Source organism: Alexandromys fortis, unplaced genomic scaffold (genome assembly GCF_014885135.2).
Source record: "Alexandromys fortis isolate MF-2015 unplaced genomic scaffold, M_Fortis_MF-2015_v1.1 scaffold_386, whole genome shotgun sequence".
NCBI lineage: Eukaryota > Metazoa > Chordata > Mammalia > Rodentia > Cricetidae > Alexandromys > Alexandromys fortis.
This window is the reverse complement of record NW_026068260.1, coordinates 156,696-175,298: the sequence shown is the minus strand read 5'-3', so window position 1 is coordinate 175,298 and position 18,603 is coordinate 156,696. Positions and strand designations below refer to the sequence as shown.

Genomic DNA, 18,603 nt, shown 5'->3' with positions numbered 1-18,603 from the left:
GCCTCTAAGTTATTCGTAACAGAGCAGAAGGGGTGCGGAAGCAAAGACCTCAAGGAGGGGTCTCTTTAGTCAAGTACATTTCCAAAGTCTACGAGACCACCATAGGTATGAGCTTTAGGCATTTACTATTCCAAAAGTAAACAAGGACAGGAAATGTTTGGAGAAAAGACACTGCAGCTGTGTGAAGTGAGTAGCTCGCCTCCAGGGTCACCTGTCAGGTCAGGTGCCGCACAGCACCTGCTCCCTGAAGGGTAGCCTCAAGTGTTGGCACAGGACTCCATGCCCCTATGGCTGAGGGGTAGAAGGCATACCTGTGACCTTCAAACTGTTCATATTGTATGTACTCCAAGTGACTGAAATTATTTAGTACCATGCCCTGCAGCTGAGATGTGAGTGACTTCAGGCACAGAGATGAGATTTCGTTCATCCTTCCCAAACTGAAGCCCACCTGGAATACTTTAACTTTTCTCACAATGAGTCCAAAGTAATCAATTTGGAAGAAGTGGCAGGTGGAATTTAGTGACCCTGCTTCCTTCAGTATTTGGATGTTGCTTTGTGTGTGTATGCATGTGTTATATATGGTAGACACAAGTAAGTGTAAGGATGAAGGATGTTGTGTTCACACGAACAGAGGCCAGAGTAGGAGAGGACATTGGAAGCTTCCTAGCATTTTCTGCCTTATTGTCTTCACACAGGGTCAGTGGTTCTCAGCCTATAGGTCGTGACCCCTTTTGGGGGCAGAGTAAAGAACCTGACCCTTTCACAGGAATCACCCAAGACTATCAGAAAACATAGATATTTACACAACAATTCCTAACAGTAACAAGATAGCAGTTATGAAGTAGCAACAAAATATAATTTTATGTTTGAGAGGTCACCACAACAGGAGGAGCTATATAAAAGGGTTGCAACATTAGGAAGGTTGAGAACCACTTCTCTAGATGAACTGCAAACTCAATTGGTCGGGGACCTTTTGGGATCTGCCTGTCTCCACTTCTCAGTGATGGGATCCTAGCAATGCACGGCCATTCGGAGCCGTTTATGTGGGAGATGGAGGTCCAAACTCAGACCCTCGGACTTCGAGAGCAGGCACTGTGCCTGTAGAGGTGATGCTGCTTCTTTTGAGGGGATAGACAGATAAGTGAGCTCAAATTCTCACAGGTCTTCAACTTGGTCAAGTGCTGGGATGCATTCCTGTGTCCCCTGTCCTCTGCCCCAGCCATGTGGTGCTTTTGCTATGCGTCCTATAGGAGGGTGTAGAGCTGGCAGCCTGAACAGAACGCCGCGATGAGACCTAAACGTGGTGGGAGGGCACACTGGGGAAGGGATGAAAGACCTCAGAGCCTTCGCCACTGCCTCTCTGGAATGGATACAGCATCTTGTAAGACAAAATTTACCGGTGTAATCTCTAAGCTAAGTCAGCTTGCTGAGGCTGAGCTCAGTAGAATCGTATACCCACTAAGCCAAGTCACAATTCCCCAGTGCCTTTCAGAGTGCTGGCATGCAGGAGGGCGGGGGAGGGATTTGGCAGGACCTGGAGGTGCTGACAGCTTGGTTCTCACTTTCTTCTCCAGCAACAAGGTTTATCGCGAGGGCAGCAAGGCACGAAACATGGCGAGAAGCAAATCCCTTGGACCACTCCGACTCCCCGCGGAGCCCATGTGTGTTTAAATCAGACGTTGCTGTGAATTCTGAAATGCAGGCTCTTTACCATGCTTGGATTTAACTTCTCAAAAGTCATTCAAAGATGTGCACTGATCCTTGGACCATCCTTCTGGGCTTGCAGCTCTGAGTACGACTTGGCAAGACATTTCGAGACCCTGACATTTTTCTTTAACTGCATTGACGATCACTACATATTATTGGGCATGGTGAGGGCAGGAAGAGCGGCGGCAGGCAGGAGAATGCTTCTCACACCTGAACAAACAAGTGGCTGGGTGACAGGGATGCCAGCTCGGGGAGGGCTTTGGGGTAAGGGCTGCAGCACAGAAAGGGCCTCAGAATTCGGGGTCTCAGGAGGAGCTGTGTATATTAGCACGTTTCTGCCTGCTGCTGCACTGCTTCTTCAACCTTAAGGAGCGTGCAGACTGCATGCTGGGGATCTACAGAAACGAGCAGGTCCACAGCTAATCCAGCCTCCTACGTTACAAGCCAGAGCCCACTGGTCCAACACCCAGAGTCAGCACCATGCCGGCTCTTGAAGGGCCCACGGTATGATGTGGGCCAAGCATTTATCCTCCCAGAGACTGTTTCTTCATATGAAAAAGTGTAAATGATTGCAGTACTACTTGCTTTAAAGGTTGTTGTAGGCTCGATGCTGTGTCAGCATAGAAATAAAGAGTATTCTTGCTGCACAGAAACACATTCTGAAGTCTTCCAGAACAGGCATTGAACTTCCGAAGACCACACTCCATCCCATGCCCATCACCCTCTCATTGCATGTTTGTGTATGTCAGAAACAAAATATGACTCCAACACTTTAAGTACTGGTCAGTACTAATGCGATAAGTGAGAATTGTGTGCAAGAATGTACATACAAAGATGTGTTCGTGTGTATCTGCATGTGCATGCCCATGTGTATGAGTGTGTGAGCATTGTACATGCATGTGCATGCATGTTGTACACATAGGTATGTGTGTGCATAAGTGCGCTGTATGTGCATGTGTGCTGTCTCTGTGTGTGGTTGTACGTGTGTGTGTGTACATGTGTATTTGTGTATAGGTCAGAGGTCAACTTCAGGATGTGAAAATGAGCAAGATTTTATGGAAACAGTTAACCTATTCTGTTGGAGAACAAACCCAAATCGTGACTATCACTAGTCTCAAACACCCTGGCTGCTTTCTCAGAAGGATTAGTGCTTGTTAAATTCCCTCACGGGGCAGGAAAAAAACCTTCTAAATATACTTCTCTCTAAAACATTTTGGGAGGTCCAGATCTGTTCAGACACGTCAGAAGAATGAACTGAGATGGCCACTGAGATCAGTGTGGAAACAGACGCCCGAGTCCTGTGGAGTGAAGGCAAAGAATAACCTTTGAATTGATCTCTGGGTGACTTGGATGCCCTGAAGTTTATCTAAGTATATATTTTTTAACTAAAAACTAAATGTACCCTAGGGAAAGGGAGTTGCTGTAATTTTGCCAAGCAGCTAAGTTCCACAGCCTGTGGCCGTGACTGAGCAGGGGAAAGCACTTGGGGCTTCCCCCTCTTTCACCATGTGAAGAAGAACCAGCTGAAGACCATGCCTGGTCAGGGCCAGCACCAAGGCAGATTTCAAACTCGAATTATTCCACAGTTTGTCCCTTCCCACGACCACCATTACCTCAGAAATTTAGAAGCCCCAGGTGTCTACACTGACAGTGCTTGAACTTGAGAGTCCTTCAATTTCGAATGTTCAGGGACAAAAGGTCAAGAGACCTATTTTCAACAAGAAGCTTTGGCTGTGTCCAGCCAGCCCTGCAGGACACAGAGCCAGACCCTACTTGGCCCTTACTGTTGGCTTTCATCCTGGAGAACGCAGGCCTCTGAGGACCCAAGAGGGAATGGGTTTATTTACAATATGCGTTTGCTATCTTTTCCTCCTAATCTGAAAGAAAAGGGGACCACGAACGACCAGCCTGGTTATTAGTGTCTGGCTCCATCTGAGGGGTATATTTTAATTCTTGGTTCAGGAAGTTCAACACTAGTGGGAACTGAATCCATAATTATCATAAATTGTGCCTAACTCGCATGGGATTAGACTGAGGAAAATCAGCTTTCAGAAGATCTCAAGAGCATGTGATGGTGCACTCTGCCAAGCACCCAGTCACCCTGGTAGAAAAAAAAAGAAAAGAAAAGAAGCTGACATTTTAGACAACTTTACTGGCACTATAGTAACTAAAGTAACTAAAGAGTTCACATTCCCTTATTCTGGAAGGAGACAAAGTGCAGGTAAGAAAGCCGGCATGGGCCAGTCTGTAGGGGAGATCAGGCCTCTGCCCACATCACAGGCAGTGGTACTTCTGCCAGGACAGGCTGTGCTGCAGGGCTTGAGGGAAGGCTGGATATGTGCTACTGGCATCCACATTTAGCAGGCAGGAACAAGGGGTCCTGATACTGGCATCCACGCTTAACCAAGAGGTACAAGGGGTCCACCCACATCCCACTAGTAGCCTTAAAGCAGGAACCAACATCTGTACATCCTTCCCAGGGCTCCTCTTTTGCAAGGTTTAGTGATTTCGTTTTTCCAAGAACCTGGACTAGAAAGGCACAATGGCTGTGTTCTGTTCCACTTCCTACTGAAAATGCCTGACTCCATTTTGAAGGCAGGAGCCATTATTTTTTTTTTTTATTTTTTAAAAATAAGTTTCTATTTACTGTGAGAGTTGAGTTGCTCCCTGCTTCCTAGAACCTGACCTTCCCCCTACCCATGACCTTGATTTGTTTTAGAGAAGGCCCTGACCCTCCCCTGACCTTCTCTGGCCCCTCCCTAATCACATGGTGACCATGTGATGTTTTTAAAAGAATTTTTGTATTTTCTTATTGCTCCATTATCTCTCTTCTGTAAAACTACTCCTTAAAGGGGGCCCAGAAGCCAGATGCAGCCCTTAATCCCAGTACTCAGAAGGCAGAAGCAGGCGGATCTTTGTGAGTTTTGAGGCCAGCCTGATCTACAGAGTGAGTTCCAGAACAGCCAAAGCTACACAAAGAAACTCTATCTCAAAAGGGGGGCGGGGGGGGGGCAAGGCACAAGAGATGGATTTGAGGCTTCTCTCTTTAGCCTGACTTAGGAGGCAGTCCTGACCAACTCTTTTTGGTGCACCCCAATAAAGCAATCAGGCTTGCTTCCAATCTGGCTCAAATTGCGGTGGTGGTCTATGGTCACCGTTGGGATTAACAGGATCTGCTCCTTTATCCCTTTCTCTGTCACAAGCAACAAAATGAAGGAAATAAAACCCACTGGTCAACAGTAATTCAATATTAATTATGTAAACTCCTTAATAAAGAGACACAGACACAGATGGGATCAGAAAACGGGATCCATCTTTACACTGTCTCCAAGAAACACACCTCATAGCCAATGATATGATAGATACCACCTGAAGGTAAAGGCTGAAAGGACAGACTATGCTAATATCTGAATAGACTTCAAATAAAAACTAATCATAAGCAACAAAGAAAGATACTTTATAGTCATTAAAATGAAAATACCCAGAAAGGATAGTATAATTATAAACATATATGCTGATTAGTTTATGTCAACTTGACACAAGTTAGAGTCATCAGAGAGGACATGGAGCCTCAATTGAGAAAATGTCTCCATAAGTTCTGGCTGGAAGATATTTTCTTAATTCGCAATTGATGCAGGAGGGCTTAGTCTAATGTGGGAAGTGCCATCCCTGGGCTGGTGGTACTGGGTGTTATAAGAAAGCAGGTTGAGCAAGCCATGTGGAGCAAGCCAATGAGCAACATCCCTCCTTCCGCATGGTCTCTGCATCAGCTCCAGCCTCCAGGTTCCTGCCCTCTATGAGTTCTTACCCCCACTGCTTTTGATGATGAACTATTCTATGAAACTGTGTGCCCAAGTTGCCTTTGGTCATGGTGCAGCCCGAGTTCTTCCTTTCTGTCTCTCTCCCAAAGAGGTAGCTGCTGCTATAGCTCCTCTCCTCTCTCCCCTTCCTCCCTCCCCCCCCCCTTCCTCTCTATGCTCTTTTACCTTCTCCCCTTTCCCTTCCCTTCCATAACCCACTAAATATCCAACCTTACTCTGCACGGTATGTCTGTCTCTGTCTCTCACCTGCCATGCAGATCGCTGCCTGGGACCCAGCTGCCTTCATGGCCTGCCATGGTCTCAAGACTCGCTGCTGGCTGCCTGCCACCACTCGGAGACCTGCACCATGGTCTCGTGACCCTGCCCCTTGCAGCCACTCAGGGACCTGCACTGTTTCTACCTCTGCATCCCTTGGGGAACCGCAGCATTTTACTTAAACCTTTACATTGGTGCCTGAGACTCGGGAAGCTCTCCCGCTCCTCTCCCGGGGTCAGGATCCGAAACTGGGTATTTTTTTCCACAACAACCACATGTTCCATCTGCCTGAACGCTGACCTCTACACACACCAGCAGTTTTGATGGTGAGTTTCCCCTTCCGGCCCCCAGCCACAGCCTTCATGGCTACAGTTGAGCCCTTCGCTGCTTTCCATAGCTAAAAATGTGACTGGACAACCCGGGGTTAGTCCTCCCACACTAGCACTGCACACGCTGCACAGTACATTTGATTCAGGGGCCCAGGGGCCCTCAGATTTTCTTTCTCCTTTCTCTTTCTCCTTTTTTTTTCCTTTCTTTTTTCTTTTTTCGGACAACTTGGACTGGCATTTAAACCTTTCTGGCTTCCGAGTCACCCAGACCAGAGCCGGTCAGGCTTTACCACCTCTCCTATAGAGAGAAGATGCTCTTCTGTGGGCCCTGTGGTGTGTTTTTCATGGGTTTTCACATTTTCAGCTATGGTATAAATCCTCAAACTACACTCTGCCAGTATCCAGCTGGCTCTACTTTTCCTCAAACTGTCCCTGCCACCACTACCACTGCCGACAAATTTGGTCTGATCCACAAGGCAGCTGTTTTCAATTCCAGCCTTTGCTCCCCACCACAGCTTGTGGCATGGCAGCTCCTCAACAGGGCAGATCACACCTCTAGGTCTCTCTTCCATACAACACGTGACTGCTGCCATTTTGACTGAGGTTGGGTGACCTTACCACCATCTTAACTGAGAGCCAGGTCAGGTGACCAAGTCCTGCCATCTTTACTGAGGTATTCCCTGCCTGGTTCCGTGGTGTTGACTCTGTTACATGTGTGTTTTGCACAGTGGCATGCCTTTGGTAGGGCCTACCAAGTGTGAAGGCGTAAGTCACGAACAAGGCCACACCAGTTTGGAGTTATGATTAATAGGGTGTTATTTATTTAAAGGGGAAAACTTACAGATCACCGTCTCAGACAACAGCCATCTGCACAACCAGGAAGGGAGTCTAGTCTCCGGCGGAGCAGGAAGTGAAGAGAGCTAGCAGAGGAAATAGCCGCTTTTTTAAAGGGAGAGAGACCACACCCCAATGGGCTGGTATCACAGCAGCTATTGGTTGGAGGGGCGGAAGGACCTCCCGCAACACCAAGTGCATCCTCTTCACCAATTCTATTCACGGTGTATGTGTGTGTGTGTGTGTGTGTGTGTGTGTGTGTGTGTGTACATACATGTGACTTAGATGCACCTATGTTTACTGTTAAATGTTATCATTGTCTGTTCATTGTATCTCATTCCAGACTACAAAGCAATAAGTCTCATGTTTTAAACTGGCATGTACTTTTAAGTTTCTTACAAAAATACAGTATACTTAATTCAGCCCTTATTTAAGCTGTTCTTTACTATTGTCACTATTGACACATAGATCAATGGATGAGAATTGGAGGTACAGACATAAGAAACCAAAACTAACACTGGAAAAAAAATGGCCTTTTTGAATTGTTCTGGTCAAGCTACATAGCTGTAGGAGGGAAAATCAAAGTAGACTGTTACCTAACAGCCTGCACAAAACTCAACTCCAAATGCATCAAGATCTTCAACAAAAGACCTGATACCCCAAATCGGATAGAGGAGAAATGAGACACACTTAAACTCGTTGGTTCAGGGGAAGGATTTTCTGAATAGGAACAGGGAGAACAGGCACAAGACCAACAACTGACAGCTACAGCATCTGGCCAGCAAAGAACACCATCATTCAAGTAAAGGTGCAAAACACAGAACTGGAAAAATCTTTCCTAGCTATGTATCTACTACAGATGAAGGACTGGGTCAGGGAAACACAAAGAACTAAAACAAACAACACATCAAGAAAATAATGGAATTCAAAAATAAGGCACGACAGTAAACATAGGGCTCTCAAATTTTGAAATATAAATGAGAAATAGTTTCTAAATATTTAATATCCTTATCCCTCATGGAAATGAAAATATAAACTACTTTGAGATTTCATCATACCCTAGCTAGAATTACTAAGTTTTAAAAATCAAAAACAACAACAACAAAAATTCTGGTGTGGATGTTGGGGGGAAAGGAACACTAATTCATGGTTCTGGTAGGAGTACAAACTGGTACAGTCCCTACAGAAGTCAGTGTGGCATTTCAGAGAGAGAAAGAGAATGAGAGTATCAATCTACCACTTAATCCAGCTATACTACTCTTTGGGATATACCCCAAAGACTGTACATCTTATTAGAAAGATATTTGCTCATTCACATTAACTGATGCTTTATTCACAATGGCAAGATACGGAAACAGCCTAGATATCCACCAACTGACAAGCCAATAATGAACATGTGTTATAATTTATACAATGTAGTATTAGTCAGCTTTGAAGACAAATAATAAAATTTGCAGGTAAATGGATGGAGCCAGAGGCAGTCCTCCTGAGGCATCCTGAACGTAGAAAAACAAACATGGTGTGTGTGAATGTTCACTTTAAACCTTTAACTATGTGTACTTCATTTGGAATATACCTAGAGGTTAGGACATTAGTAAGAGGCCATAGGGAGAGATAGTAAATGGAGTTATCCTGTAATAGGAGACAATGCTCAACCAGATACCACAAATAAAAACCAGAACCATGAATGGGCTACCTGTTCTTGAATTGTTAGAAGAATCCCGTTGTTCCCCTCAAACATAACAGGATATTGCTAAGTCTCTGGGCTACCCTCAGAATTTGTTGGCAAAAAAGAATCTACTGCTAAATTATCATTTAAGTCATAGAACATGGACAAATCAAGCTGTACTAACCTAAAGCTTTCATCTCTACTGGCTAGCTTTCATAGTGCTGAAGAGCGCTGAACGGAAAGAAAAATGATCATTCTTACCCAGCTATAGATCCTAAGAGCTATAATGACTGTTCTGGCAAGAACTGCCGCCTACTGGTGCAAGAATGCCATGAATGTTACGGGAGTAACCAACTTCTGATTGGCCAGAAGGCTCACTCCATGAGATGCAACCTATATATGGCAATGCTGATGGGGCCAAGAATCTGTGGCTGGTTAGGTTATAGGTCCGAGAGCACAACTTCTAACGACTCAGGGCTATGCTTGTTGATTAGTGCATCCCTCATCAGAAAACCCTCTCCTTGCAGTAGGTGACAACTAGTGAATGTGCAGAAAAAAAGATTTCTGACTCTTCAGCCCTAAATGACATGTCTGTACTATACCCTCCTCTCAAGGCTCAGGGATCATCCTGGAAGACAGAGTGTAAGAGCCAGGGGTGTTCGGTGATAAAAAATTAAACCATGTTTTCCAGACATAATATGACAGATGTACTCATAAACTAATTGGGATTGTGACAGTATGTACAAGGCCTGTGCCCAAACTCAAGTTAGGTATTGTTATTCTTTTGGTCCCTGCCCTAGCCACGCCCACTTCCATAACCTCTGACCCGCCCATCGCCATCTTGGGACCCTTCCTCTTTCTGCTTCCTTGGCGTGCGCACGCGTTTTCTCTGTCTCTCTCTTCTTTTATCTCTCCTCTCTCCTTTTATCTCTTTTCTCTGTCTTTTTTTCTCCCTCTTCCTTAATAAATACTTATGGCTATTTCCTGTGTTTACGTGTCTGTTACCTGCCGCCACCGTGGGCCAAGGAAGCGTGCCCTCCTGTAGCCGCTTTCTCATGGCGGGCTCCGCCAACCCACCGCGGGAATCGTTTTTTAAGAATAACAGGTATGATCAGTACAGAGTAGGGAGCTGGGCAACCCTACCCATAGCCGAATCACCACTGACATTTGATAGCTGCTTTGATAGGAGGAGCCAACTTTCTTTAAGTGGATGATCACTGCAGGTGCACCCAAGAGTATCTGGGCAACACAAGCTGCACTCCATGGCTTTACAACAAAGGAAATGGAAAGCTAAGTGGGTAGGAAAGAGGGGTAGAGCTGGGAAAAAGATCTATGGTCAAAATGCATTGCGTGAAATTCTCAGGAATTAATAACCATATTTCTAAAGCAAAAACAAACCCAAATGACTTGAGGATGAAACATGTGAAGCACAAGTTAGCTGAGCTGTGTGAGAACTGAAGATTTCCTTACTTCTTGAGGTGCTCCGAGAGGGTGACCTCTACTGGAGAACTATCATGTGTTGTGCATGGTCCCTAGACACAGATTCTGCCATTTTTTTTTTTTTTGAAGATAAAATGATTAAAATAAAAGTTAGTCTCCAAAAGGTTTCAAAAGACAATCTTGTCCTCAAATACCATCTTCAATTACTTCGCCCATGAGCAATTAATAGGAAAGCATGTTTTAGCCAGTTCCATCTGTGAGCTCGTAGAGTTATTGTTTACAAGGATAACAATCTCAGTCTACTTTTATCAGCTTTGGACATGAGAAAATCTGAACACTGAAGTCCAAAAGCATTAGAGTTTGTGACATAAATGTTTATTTTTAAAAAGATATTACTTGCATGAATGAAATGATCTAAAATTAGAAAATTAAAAACAAAAAATACTGAAGAAATAAATTTTGCAATAAAAATCGAAACAACTTGACTGTATCCTAAACTTAATGTACAAGGAAATAATTTTCTTTAAACTTAGCACTATGTAAGCTACTAAATATTTATTGAATAGCATTAAAAAGCTACTCTTCTCCTTATTACTTGTAATTCACTTTTTATTATGTGTGTGTGTGTGTGTGTGTGTGTGTGTGTGTGTGTGTGTAGGCATGCACATGCCATGTTGCTCAAGTAGAGGTCAAAGGATAACTTTTGGGGGTTCGTTCTTTCATTCCATTAGGTGGGTCATGGAACTGAATCAGACTTGGTGGCAAGGACCTTTACCCGACCAGCCACCTATTTAACTCTCTCAAAACAATACATCATACTTAAGGTAATTTTATTCAAAAGTTTCCTGCTGGGCTCCACACACAGATTGGCACAGAGGGGGTGCTAATACTCATTAGCATGAGGTGAATAAGTCTGACTCACTTCCGGTCTCCTCTCCCCTCCCCCTTCTCTGTTATTCAAATGCCTTTTCCATCTCCACTGTCACCGCCCTCAATGCTGTGAGCTGCCTCCTGCTTCTGCCATTCCCATCCCAAGTCTTCTAAATCCCACCTTCCACATCTCACCTTTCTTTTTTTTTTAAATTTATTTATTTATTTATAACGATTTCTGTCTCTTCCCCACCGCCGCCTCCCATTTCCCTCCCCCTCCCCCAGTCAAGTCCCCCTCCCTCGTCAGCCCAAAGAGCAATCAGGGTTCCTTGCCCTGTGGGAAGTCCAAGGACCACCCACCTCCATCCAGGTCTAGTAAGGTGAGCATCCAAACTGCCTAGGCTCCCACAAAGCCAATACGCGCAGCACATCTCACCTTTCTAAGTTCACGTCATGCCACCCCAGCTCTGGATTCTTGAACACATCCTAAGGAGCCACTCACAAAAGCTGACCACCAACTCTGGGCCTGGAAGTCCCCTTCCCTCTCAGTTCTCTGTCACTCTTCTCTTTCCTCCGGTGCACAAGGCAAACTCTTCCAGGCTCTTCCCTAAGTATTCTCCCATGCCGGAGCATTTGCCAACTCCTTTCCCTCTCTGGGAAAAGCTTTTTGACCATTAACAACTTTCCCCATCCCCATTCTTCCCCATCGCGTTCCTATCCACGCGTAGAGCGCTTGGCTCTACCTCCTTTCGACTGGAAGGCCCTACAGCTTCCATAGAAAGTTCACTGTGCATCCCCACAAGTACAACGCAAAACTGTTTTAAGTTAAAACACCAAATTTATTGGGTAATAATGAACTATATGCACACACATAGAAAATAAACATTTCATATAATTGTGTATCTTTTTTAAATGTTGTATTTATAAGGACTGAAAAACTACCAATTTAGCAATTGGAGTAACTTTTAGAAACAAAAAGAAAAAGCAAAAATCTACATTCCTTCCATCAAGACTTGATGCTGCATCACAATCTATATGTACTTCATTTTATATAAATAGGTCTTTTCTCTAGCTACTACATATCATAAATTAGGATTACATGAGTTCTTTGATCATTAGAATTTTCTTATCCAATAGATGAGTAGTTAAACATTTCATTTTTGAGACACATGTATTTGACTTAAACATAATCCCCTTGCTGAAATTCCACTGTAAATGGACATTTCATATGTGATAAACAAAGACTCAATCATAAAGAATATCTTTATATTTTAACAGTTAGAGACAGAGGTTAAAAAAAACTTACAAAATTTAAAATAAAAAAGACGGCATGCATCCACTAGCACAAGGAAGAGGGAACTGATTCAAGTAGCAAAGACAGGAATAAGAGAGCAAGGAAAGCACGGGTTGGAGAACACCGGAAAGAAAAGGTAAGAAAGGGAAAGCAATAGATAGAAAGTAATAAAGAAAGGGACAAGACGTTTATTAATTACACCATTCTAGGGCAATTTGTAGACAAGAAAACGAAACCTGCTTCAAAAGCAAGGTACAGGGGTTTACTAATTCACTGTCTATCCACAGGTCATGGTTAACAATACACATACAGCCCACCTGCAACCAGAGGTGTATGTGTGTTTTGGGAGGCCTAGGCAGTGGCCAGTCACAGAAGGCTGTTATTCCTTCGTGACCTGTTTTCTTTAAGCAGGGTGTATTCATAAAGGCTCCCATAACGTCTCAAAGGCTATGACAAGCAATGAACCCAGACTCGGCTTTTTGGAATTTGGGAGTTCTGAAGAAGCCCATTCCATCTGTGGGTTGGAGCGGGCTGCAACAAGCCATGCATTTCTGAAGCTGCAGAGAACGGCAATGCTCTGCATGGCAGGCAAGAAGGGATATGCCAATCAGTCATCTCTTCAGAGGAGAGAGAAGCCTGGAAACCAGGGGAGCACAGGGAAGAAACAGCGGGACTGAGACACATCCAGGAGACAAAAGCTTAAAAATTTACTGCCATTTAATCCAGCAGATCACAACACATTCACAGATAAGGAATAATAGAAACCTTAGTTCAAAACAAAACAAAACAAAACCAATCCACCTTCCGTACTAAAGCCAATTTTTTGGCCGATCCCCAACCACTGATTTTTCAAAAAGACTGTTTACCACTGAACCCAAGAAACACATTGACTGGGATTTAGGATTCAAAAGTCTCAATCCACTTAGACAATAAAAAAATAGAAATCGCTCCCCATGATATTTTGTATCAGCTGCAATGTGCCCACTGAGGAAGGGAAGGATGTCTTGGGGAGCCTCAGGCCAAACTAAAACCCTCATAATTGTCGAGGGCCTGGGTCAGTCGAGCCTTCATAATCTCTTTGCTGCTATATTTAGGGAGGTCAAGAAGGTTGTAGCAGGTGTGTGCCACAGGTAAGTATTCCTCCCCAGTGGCTGTGGACTGGATGACAATCTGTAGGCTGGCCATGCCATAGATGGGAATCCGGTCGCTGCCTGTCAAGAACACTGAAGAGAGAAGAAAATGGTATCAGTGACTATGCAAACCATCTTCCAGGCCACAGAGGAAGGCATGACACCCTGTGGCTTCCATGGGAACTACAACATTATGTAACAACATGTCAGCACCAGAGTGATGCTCAGCCATGCTCTAGGGCCTCTATAGGACACATGTCCTCACAGATGAGCCTTCACAAAAGCAAAGCAGAGGAAAACTGTCTTAGGAAAAGAACCTTCCTGTATAAGAAATCAGCAAAGAACTCACGTCTCTGTGCCATCAAGATCTCCATCTCAGATGTCTGAGAACAGAGCCAGCTGGCTGCTGTCTCCCTTTAGGGATCTACTCCATTTCCCCTGTACATAAACCGGAAGGCCTGACCCACCCACACACTCTTTAGGCAGCTTCACAGTTCACTCTTGTGACGCACTGTTACTTGGCAGAAATAATTAAATTCTCATTCACAAAGTAGACAGACGCTGCTGTCTTCTCCTGCAGAGTGCTTTTGGTTGTTGTTCCTGATTTTTTTTTTCTTTCACTGTGGACTTGCCAGAAATTACCACAGTGAATTCATTCCGTTTCTTTCTTTCTTTTTTTCCTTTTTGTGAGGGTGCTGCAGTGTGAACCCAGGTGGTAGGCAAGGACTCTGCCACTGTACTATCTGACAGCCCTCAGCAGCCATTGCCAAAGGTAGATAAATATCTATCCAGCCTTGCCACACCTGCAGAATTAATAACATAACAGCAATGAAGAGACAGCAAATGCCTTAAATCCAATGTTCTCTAATTAGAAAGGCCTTTTTCTGAGGAAGCCCTTGGGACCCAAAAGAAGGCTTCCCCTGAAAGGAGCAGCCTTCCACCTTCACTCGGCAGCCCAGGCCTTCATCAAACACATGACACCGCTTCTCAACAGCTTATGGACATGAGCAGTTCTTGTGTGAGATACCAGTTTTTTTTTCTCATCTTTGCTCCATGTGAGCAGCAGAATCTGGAGCTAAGTCCTGTATTAATATTAATATCTGCTTGCTCTTAAAAAGCCAGGAAGTTGTATGTTAAACCCCTTTTCTGTTTCATGCAGCTAAAGATTGTTACTGTATTCACTGGCCGATTTGTGGGGCTGATCGCACAGATGCAGACAGGGAGAGCCAAGCATTTCTAAAGGGCTGGATGTGATCATGGACGCTAACTCCACTTCCCTCTCTGAAGCTACTGCCCTACTCAAATGTCATGCAGTACCAAGGACTACTTATGGAATGATTCTGTTTCCAAGAAACGTCTCAAGACGGGATGGGTGAGGGAAGGCATGAAGAAGGACGCTGACAGGTCTGGCGTTTCTTTCAGACATGACGAACGTACCCCAGAACTGCTCTGTGACAGGCTTACAGCTCTGTGAACCCCCTTGCCTGGCCACTGCCAGCGGGGAAACTGCATGCTGAGTTATTCAAATCACAACAACACCTTTACAAACCAAACCTTCTCAGCTTTATCTGGAATCTTTCCAGATTAATCTTTCCAGATTTGGCAAGACAGACTATCACTATGTTGCTCAGACTGATCTTAAAGTCTTGGGCTCAAGTGACTCCCCTGTCTCAGCCTCCTAAGTAGCTAGGGCTATCAGCATGAATCAGTGCTTCCACACAAAGTGACTATTATTTTTAGAGACAGCCAAGATGGGTGAAATGACTCCTTTATCTTCTTGATTCACGTATGTATACTAACAGCCTAAAATACATTTTAATTAATATACTGCAAATATATATATATATTTTCTTGAGTACCTACTTATTTAGAAGTTAATCTTTACCTGTGAAATCGGCCATCCTACACGATGTCACACTACAACATGGACAACCCACTGACGTGAGGAATACTTACAGAGAAACTTCTTCTTCTTCTCTAAGGGGAACTCATGGAAGGTTTCCCAAAAGAGTTTCACGGTGGGATGCGTGCCTGAATAATCACCCTTGTAGACGGCCGTCTGTCCAAAAGAGAAAAAAACAAACAAAAAACATGTATCTTAACAGAATCAGGACATTACAGTGCACACTGCTTTTGAGAAGGAAACCACTGGGAGGCAGGAGACCCCAGCAGATGCTCAGGGGCGGAACATCTGAAGGGATGGGGTCCCCAGCGTTCCTATTCGGCTGCTGCTCTCCAGAGCTTACCTCTTCCAGTTCTTCCCAGTTGTAGTTGCTGTTCCCCACCACCATGGCCCTCAGTTCCGCAGGCTGGAAGAGCTCCAGGACTTTGCCCCCACACACCTTTAGGAAGCCACTGGAAAAGGCTGTGTACCACTCGTGAACTGAGATTTGAAAGACGTAATTCACGTAAGCATCCACGAATTCTTGCCTGCAGGAAGAAACGGGATACACCATAGATTTGACAGAGTCTCACGGACTCTATAAAGTTGCCTTTCGATAAAAGCCAGAAACAGGAGCAGAGAAAAGCTGAGAAGGGGCAGCCCCGCCCTGGAGAGAGAAGGGCCCGGTTGAAGCTGCATGTGGGGTAAGCCAGAGGAACCTGGTGGTAAGAAACCAGCAGGCCTGGCTTCTCACGAGTCCTAAATCCAGTGTCGGGTTAGGTTAACAGTGACTTCTCTTATGTGACAGGAGGGGACACTCACTCCATCTCTCTCAACACCTCAGAGCCACAGCTAGACATCATCTTGACAGGGGGCCAGGGAACAATTCTGAGTGGGAGCTACCGCTGTGGAGGAATGGTGACTCATTCCCTTCGCAAGTCGAAATGAACAACTTGCCTGGGTCAGAGGGCTGCAAGTGCCTGAGGTCTTGCTTTCCACTCATAACACTGTTCCAGAAACAAAGAAGGCAATTTGCACACACGCTGGTGGGGTTTACATCACACGACGATGCTTGTCTGCACTGAGCATCCTGAGATTCTGTTTATTTTGAGAACTGCAGCAAGGGTCTTTTTGCTTGAGGATCACTGTGGAGACAGTGCTCTGTGGCCACAACCCGAGTCAGAACTTAGCTTAGCAGAACACTCACCCGTGTACTGCTAGACAGGGAAGAGCTGAGATGGACAGGCAGAGCCAGGCTCCCGCTAGCGCAGAACTCAGAGCTCTGTTTGTTTCCACCAGTCCCGCACTGGGGGCCACTTCTGGGCTTGGATGTCTTCCACTCCTGGAGGCCCAATGTTGAAGGCCTCTGGGTCAAGTGAGAACTTGCCTGGACTACTGTGGGGGTCTGGCAGAGCTCTCTAAAGTGACTGATTCTTAGCTAACTTGGCCCTCAGTGGCATACAATATTCAACTACACAGGGGGAACTGACAAGAAGCATCACTATTTTATTTTTTAAACTATATTTTCATATCATGCTAAATTGCATTCTTTACATGCTCTTGTTTTTCATTTCTTATTAAACAATTTATTACAATGACTTGTTAGCTAGATCTTTATAGTTTCATTGCATTGTAATCAGAGTTTATCTTTTGTTATTTCCTTTTCCTTGGTTTTTATTTCCTTTCCTTCTCTTTTACTTACCCTTGCTTCTTCCTCTTCTCCCTTCCTCCCTTCTTTATCTTATTCTTCACTGTTACTACTTTAACATTCACGACTGTTTAAACTTTGCGGTTTACTAGATGTTTATTTTTTCCTACGGTTCCTATTAGTATAGCTGTTGACTTTAGTTGGTTTGATTGCATTTGTCTATCTAATTTATATTGCTAGTATTCTTACAGCATTTTGTTTTACTCTCTCTGGGTGGTACTGGTGGCAGAGCCCTCAAAAGAAGGCTGGCCCACAGAAGACCCTATCATAAAACCGGGAAAGGTACCATCCTGGCACGCTCATAACCGGTACCCGGAAACACGCAGAGGTCAAAGAGGCAAAGCAGCACACCTTGTCCAAAGTTAGCGATCGTACGCAAATCTGAAGATTCTGAGATGGCCAAAGTGCCCAGTAAGTCAAAAGTCTAGGGTTCTGTTTTGCTTTGGTTTTAAAATGATCAGTGCCTTCAAAGACCATTCAAATAAACAGATGAGTGAAGAAAAGATGTCAACTGAAGACCTAGATTAGAAACTCAACAACCTGAGAGGGAATGTTCAGTACAGAAGTACAGAATCTGTGGCGGGGGAAACAAAGGAAAAGAGAAGAGAGGGGAAAAGGAGAGGAGGGCGTTGAGAATATGAGGATGCGAATGAATGTAAGAATAAATGGGAATAAATAGATACATTTAAATTCATCACTAAATTAAACAAAAACCTCAATGGATAGCATCACCAATATACTATAGCAGGCAGAACACAGCTATCAGGATAGACAACACACTATTTCAGAGAGCAATCACCGCTACACTATGTAGAGACCTCTGGCGCACAACTAAGAGATTAAAAACTACAAATCTGTGATGCACTAGAAGGAGCTGAAATGCAGAATGAATTACTGAATCATTTCCCCCCCCCCCACAATTCTCCAAATCTAGGGAAATAGAAATAGAAATCCAAGTACAGTATTTCCAAACCACAAAGCAGACAAGCCCTTTATGCTATATTATGGCATAACTGTCATAGCAAAGGACAGAAAAAGAATACTGAAATCTCAACAATGTGTGAAGACAAACTTATCAAAACAACACCCTCAGATAAGGACTCTGAGACCAGGGGAAAAATGAACCAACTATCCAACCCCTGAAACGAAGTAACTGCCTACTATTACTGTCTCAAGCAAGGTGATCCTTTGTACTAGAAGGAGGATTAAGGGCTTTTCTGGACAACCACTAAAACCAGCATTGCAGAAGACACTTAAAGGAACACTTTACACAACCCGGAGGAATGGTACCCACAGGTTTAAGAGTTCAGCAAGGAATTCAACATTATTACGTCAGTAAACCAGCAAACCTCTAAGATGAAGAAAGGAGATGTTATTACACACTTTACAACATTAATCATGAGTGTAAATGGTCTTAACTTGTCAATTAAAAGACAAAATAGATTAAAAACATTAACCCATTTTCTTATCAGCATAAACAGACTGGACGTTAAAGGATGGAAAATAATACTGCAGGTGAAAAATCTGAAAGCAAGTAGAAGTAGATATACTTACATCAAGCTCATCATACCTGTGAAAATTAGTCAGAAGCGACAAATAAGTTAACTCTATATCAATAAAGAGAACATTCCTTCACCAAGAGATAACAATTAAAAGTACATGTG

General features: G+C 44.1%; 1 protein-coding gene across 1 annotated transcript in view; it reads right to left on the bottom strand.

Moving 5' to 3' along the window:
- Positions 1-11,743: 11,743 nt before the first annotated feature.
- Herc3 (HECT and RLD domain containing E3 ubiquitin protein ligase 3) overlaps positions 11,744-18,603 on the bottom strand; it is a 99,171-nt gene continuing 92,311 nt past the window's right edge. The window contains exons 23-25 of the mRNA XM_050131714.1: positions 15,596-15,779; positions 15,306-15,408; positions 11,744-13,442 (exon numbers count right to left, since the gene is read on the bottom strand). Of these exons, the coding sequence (XP_049987671.1) occupies positions 13,234-13,442; positions 15,306-15,408; positions 15,596-15,779 (496 nt within the window). The 3' untranslated portion in view covers positions 11,744-13,233. The remainder of the gene's footprint in view (positions 13,443-15,305; positions 15,409-15,595; positions 15,780-18,603) is intronic.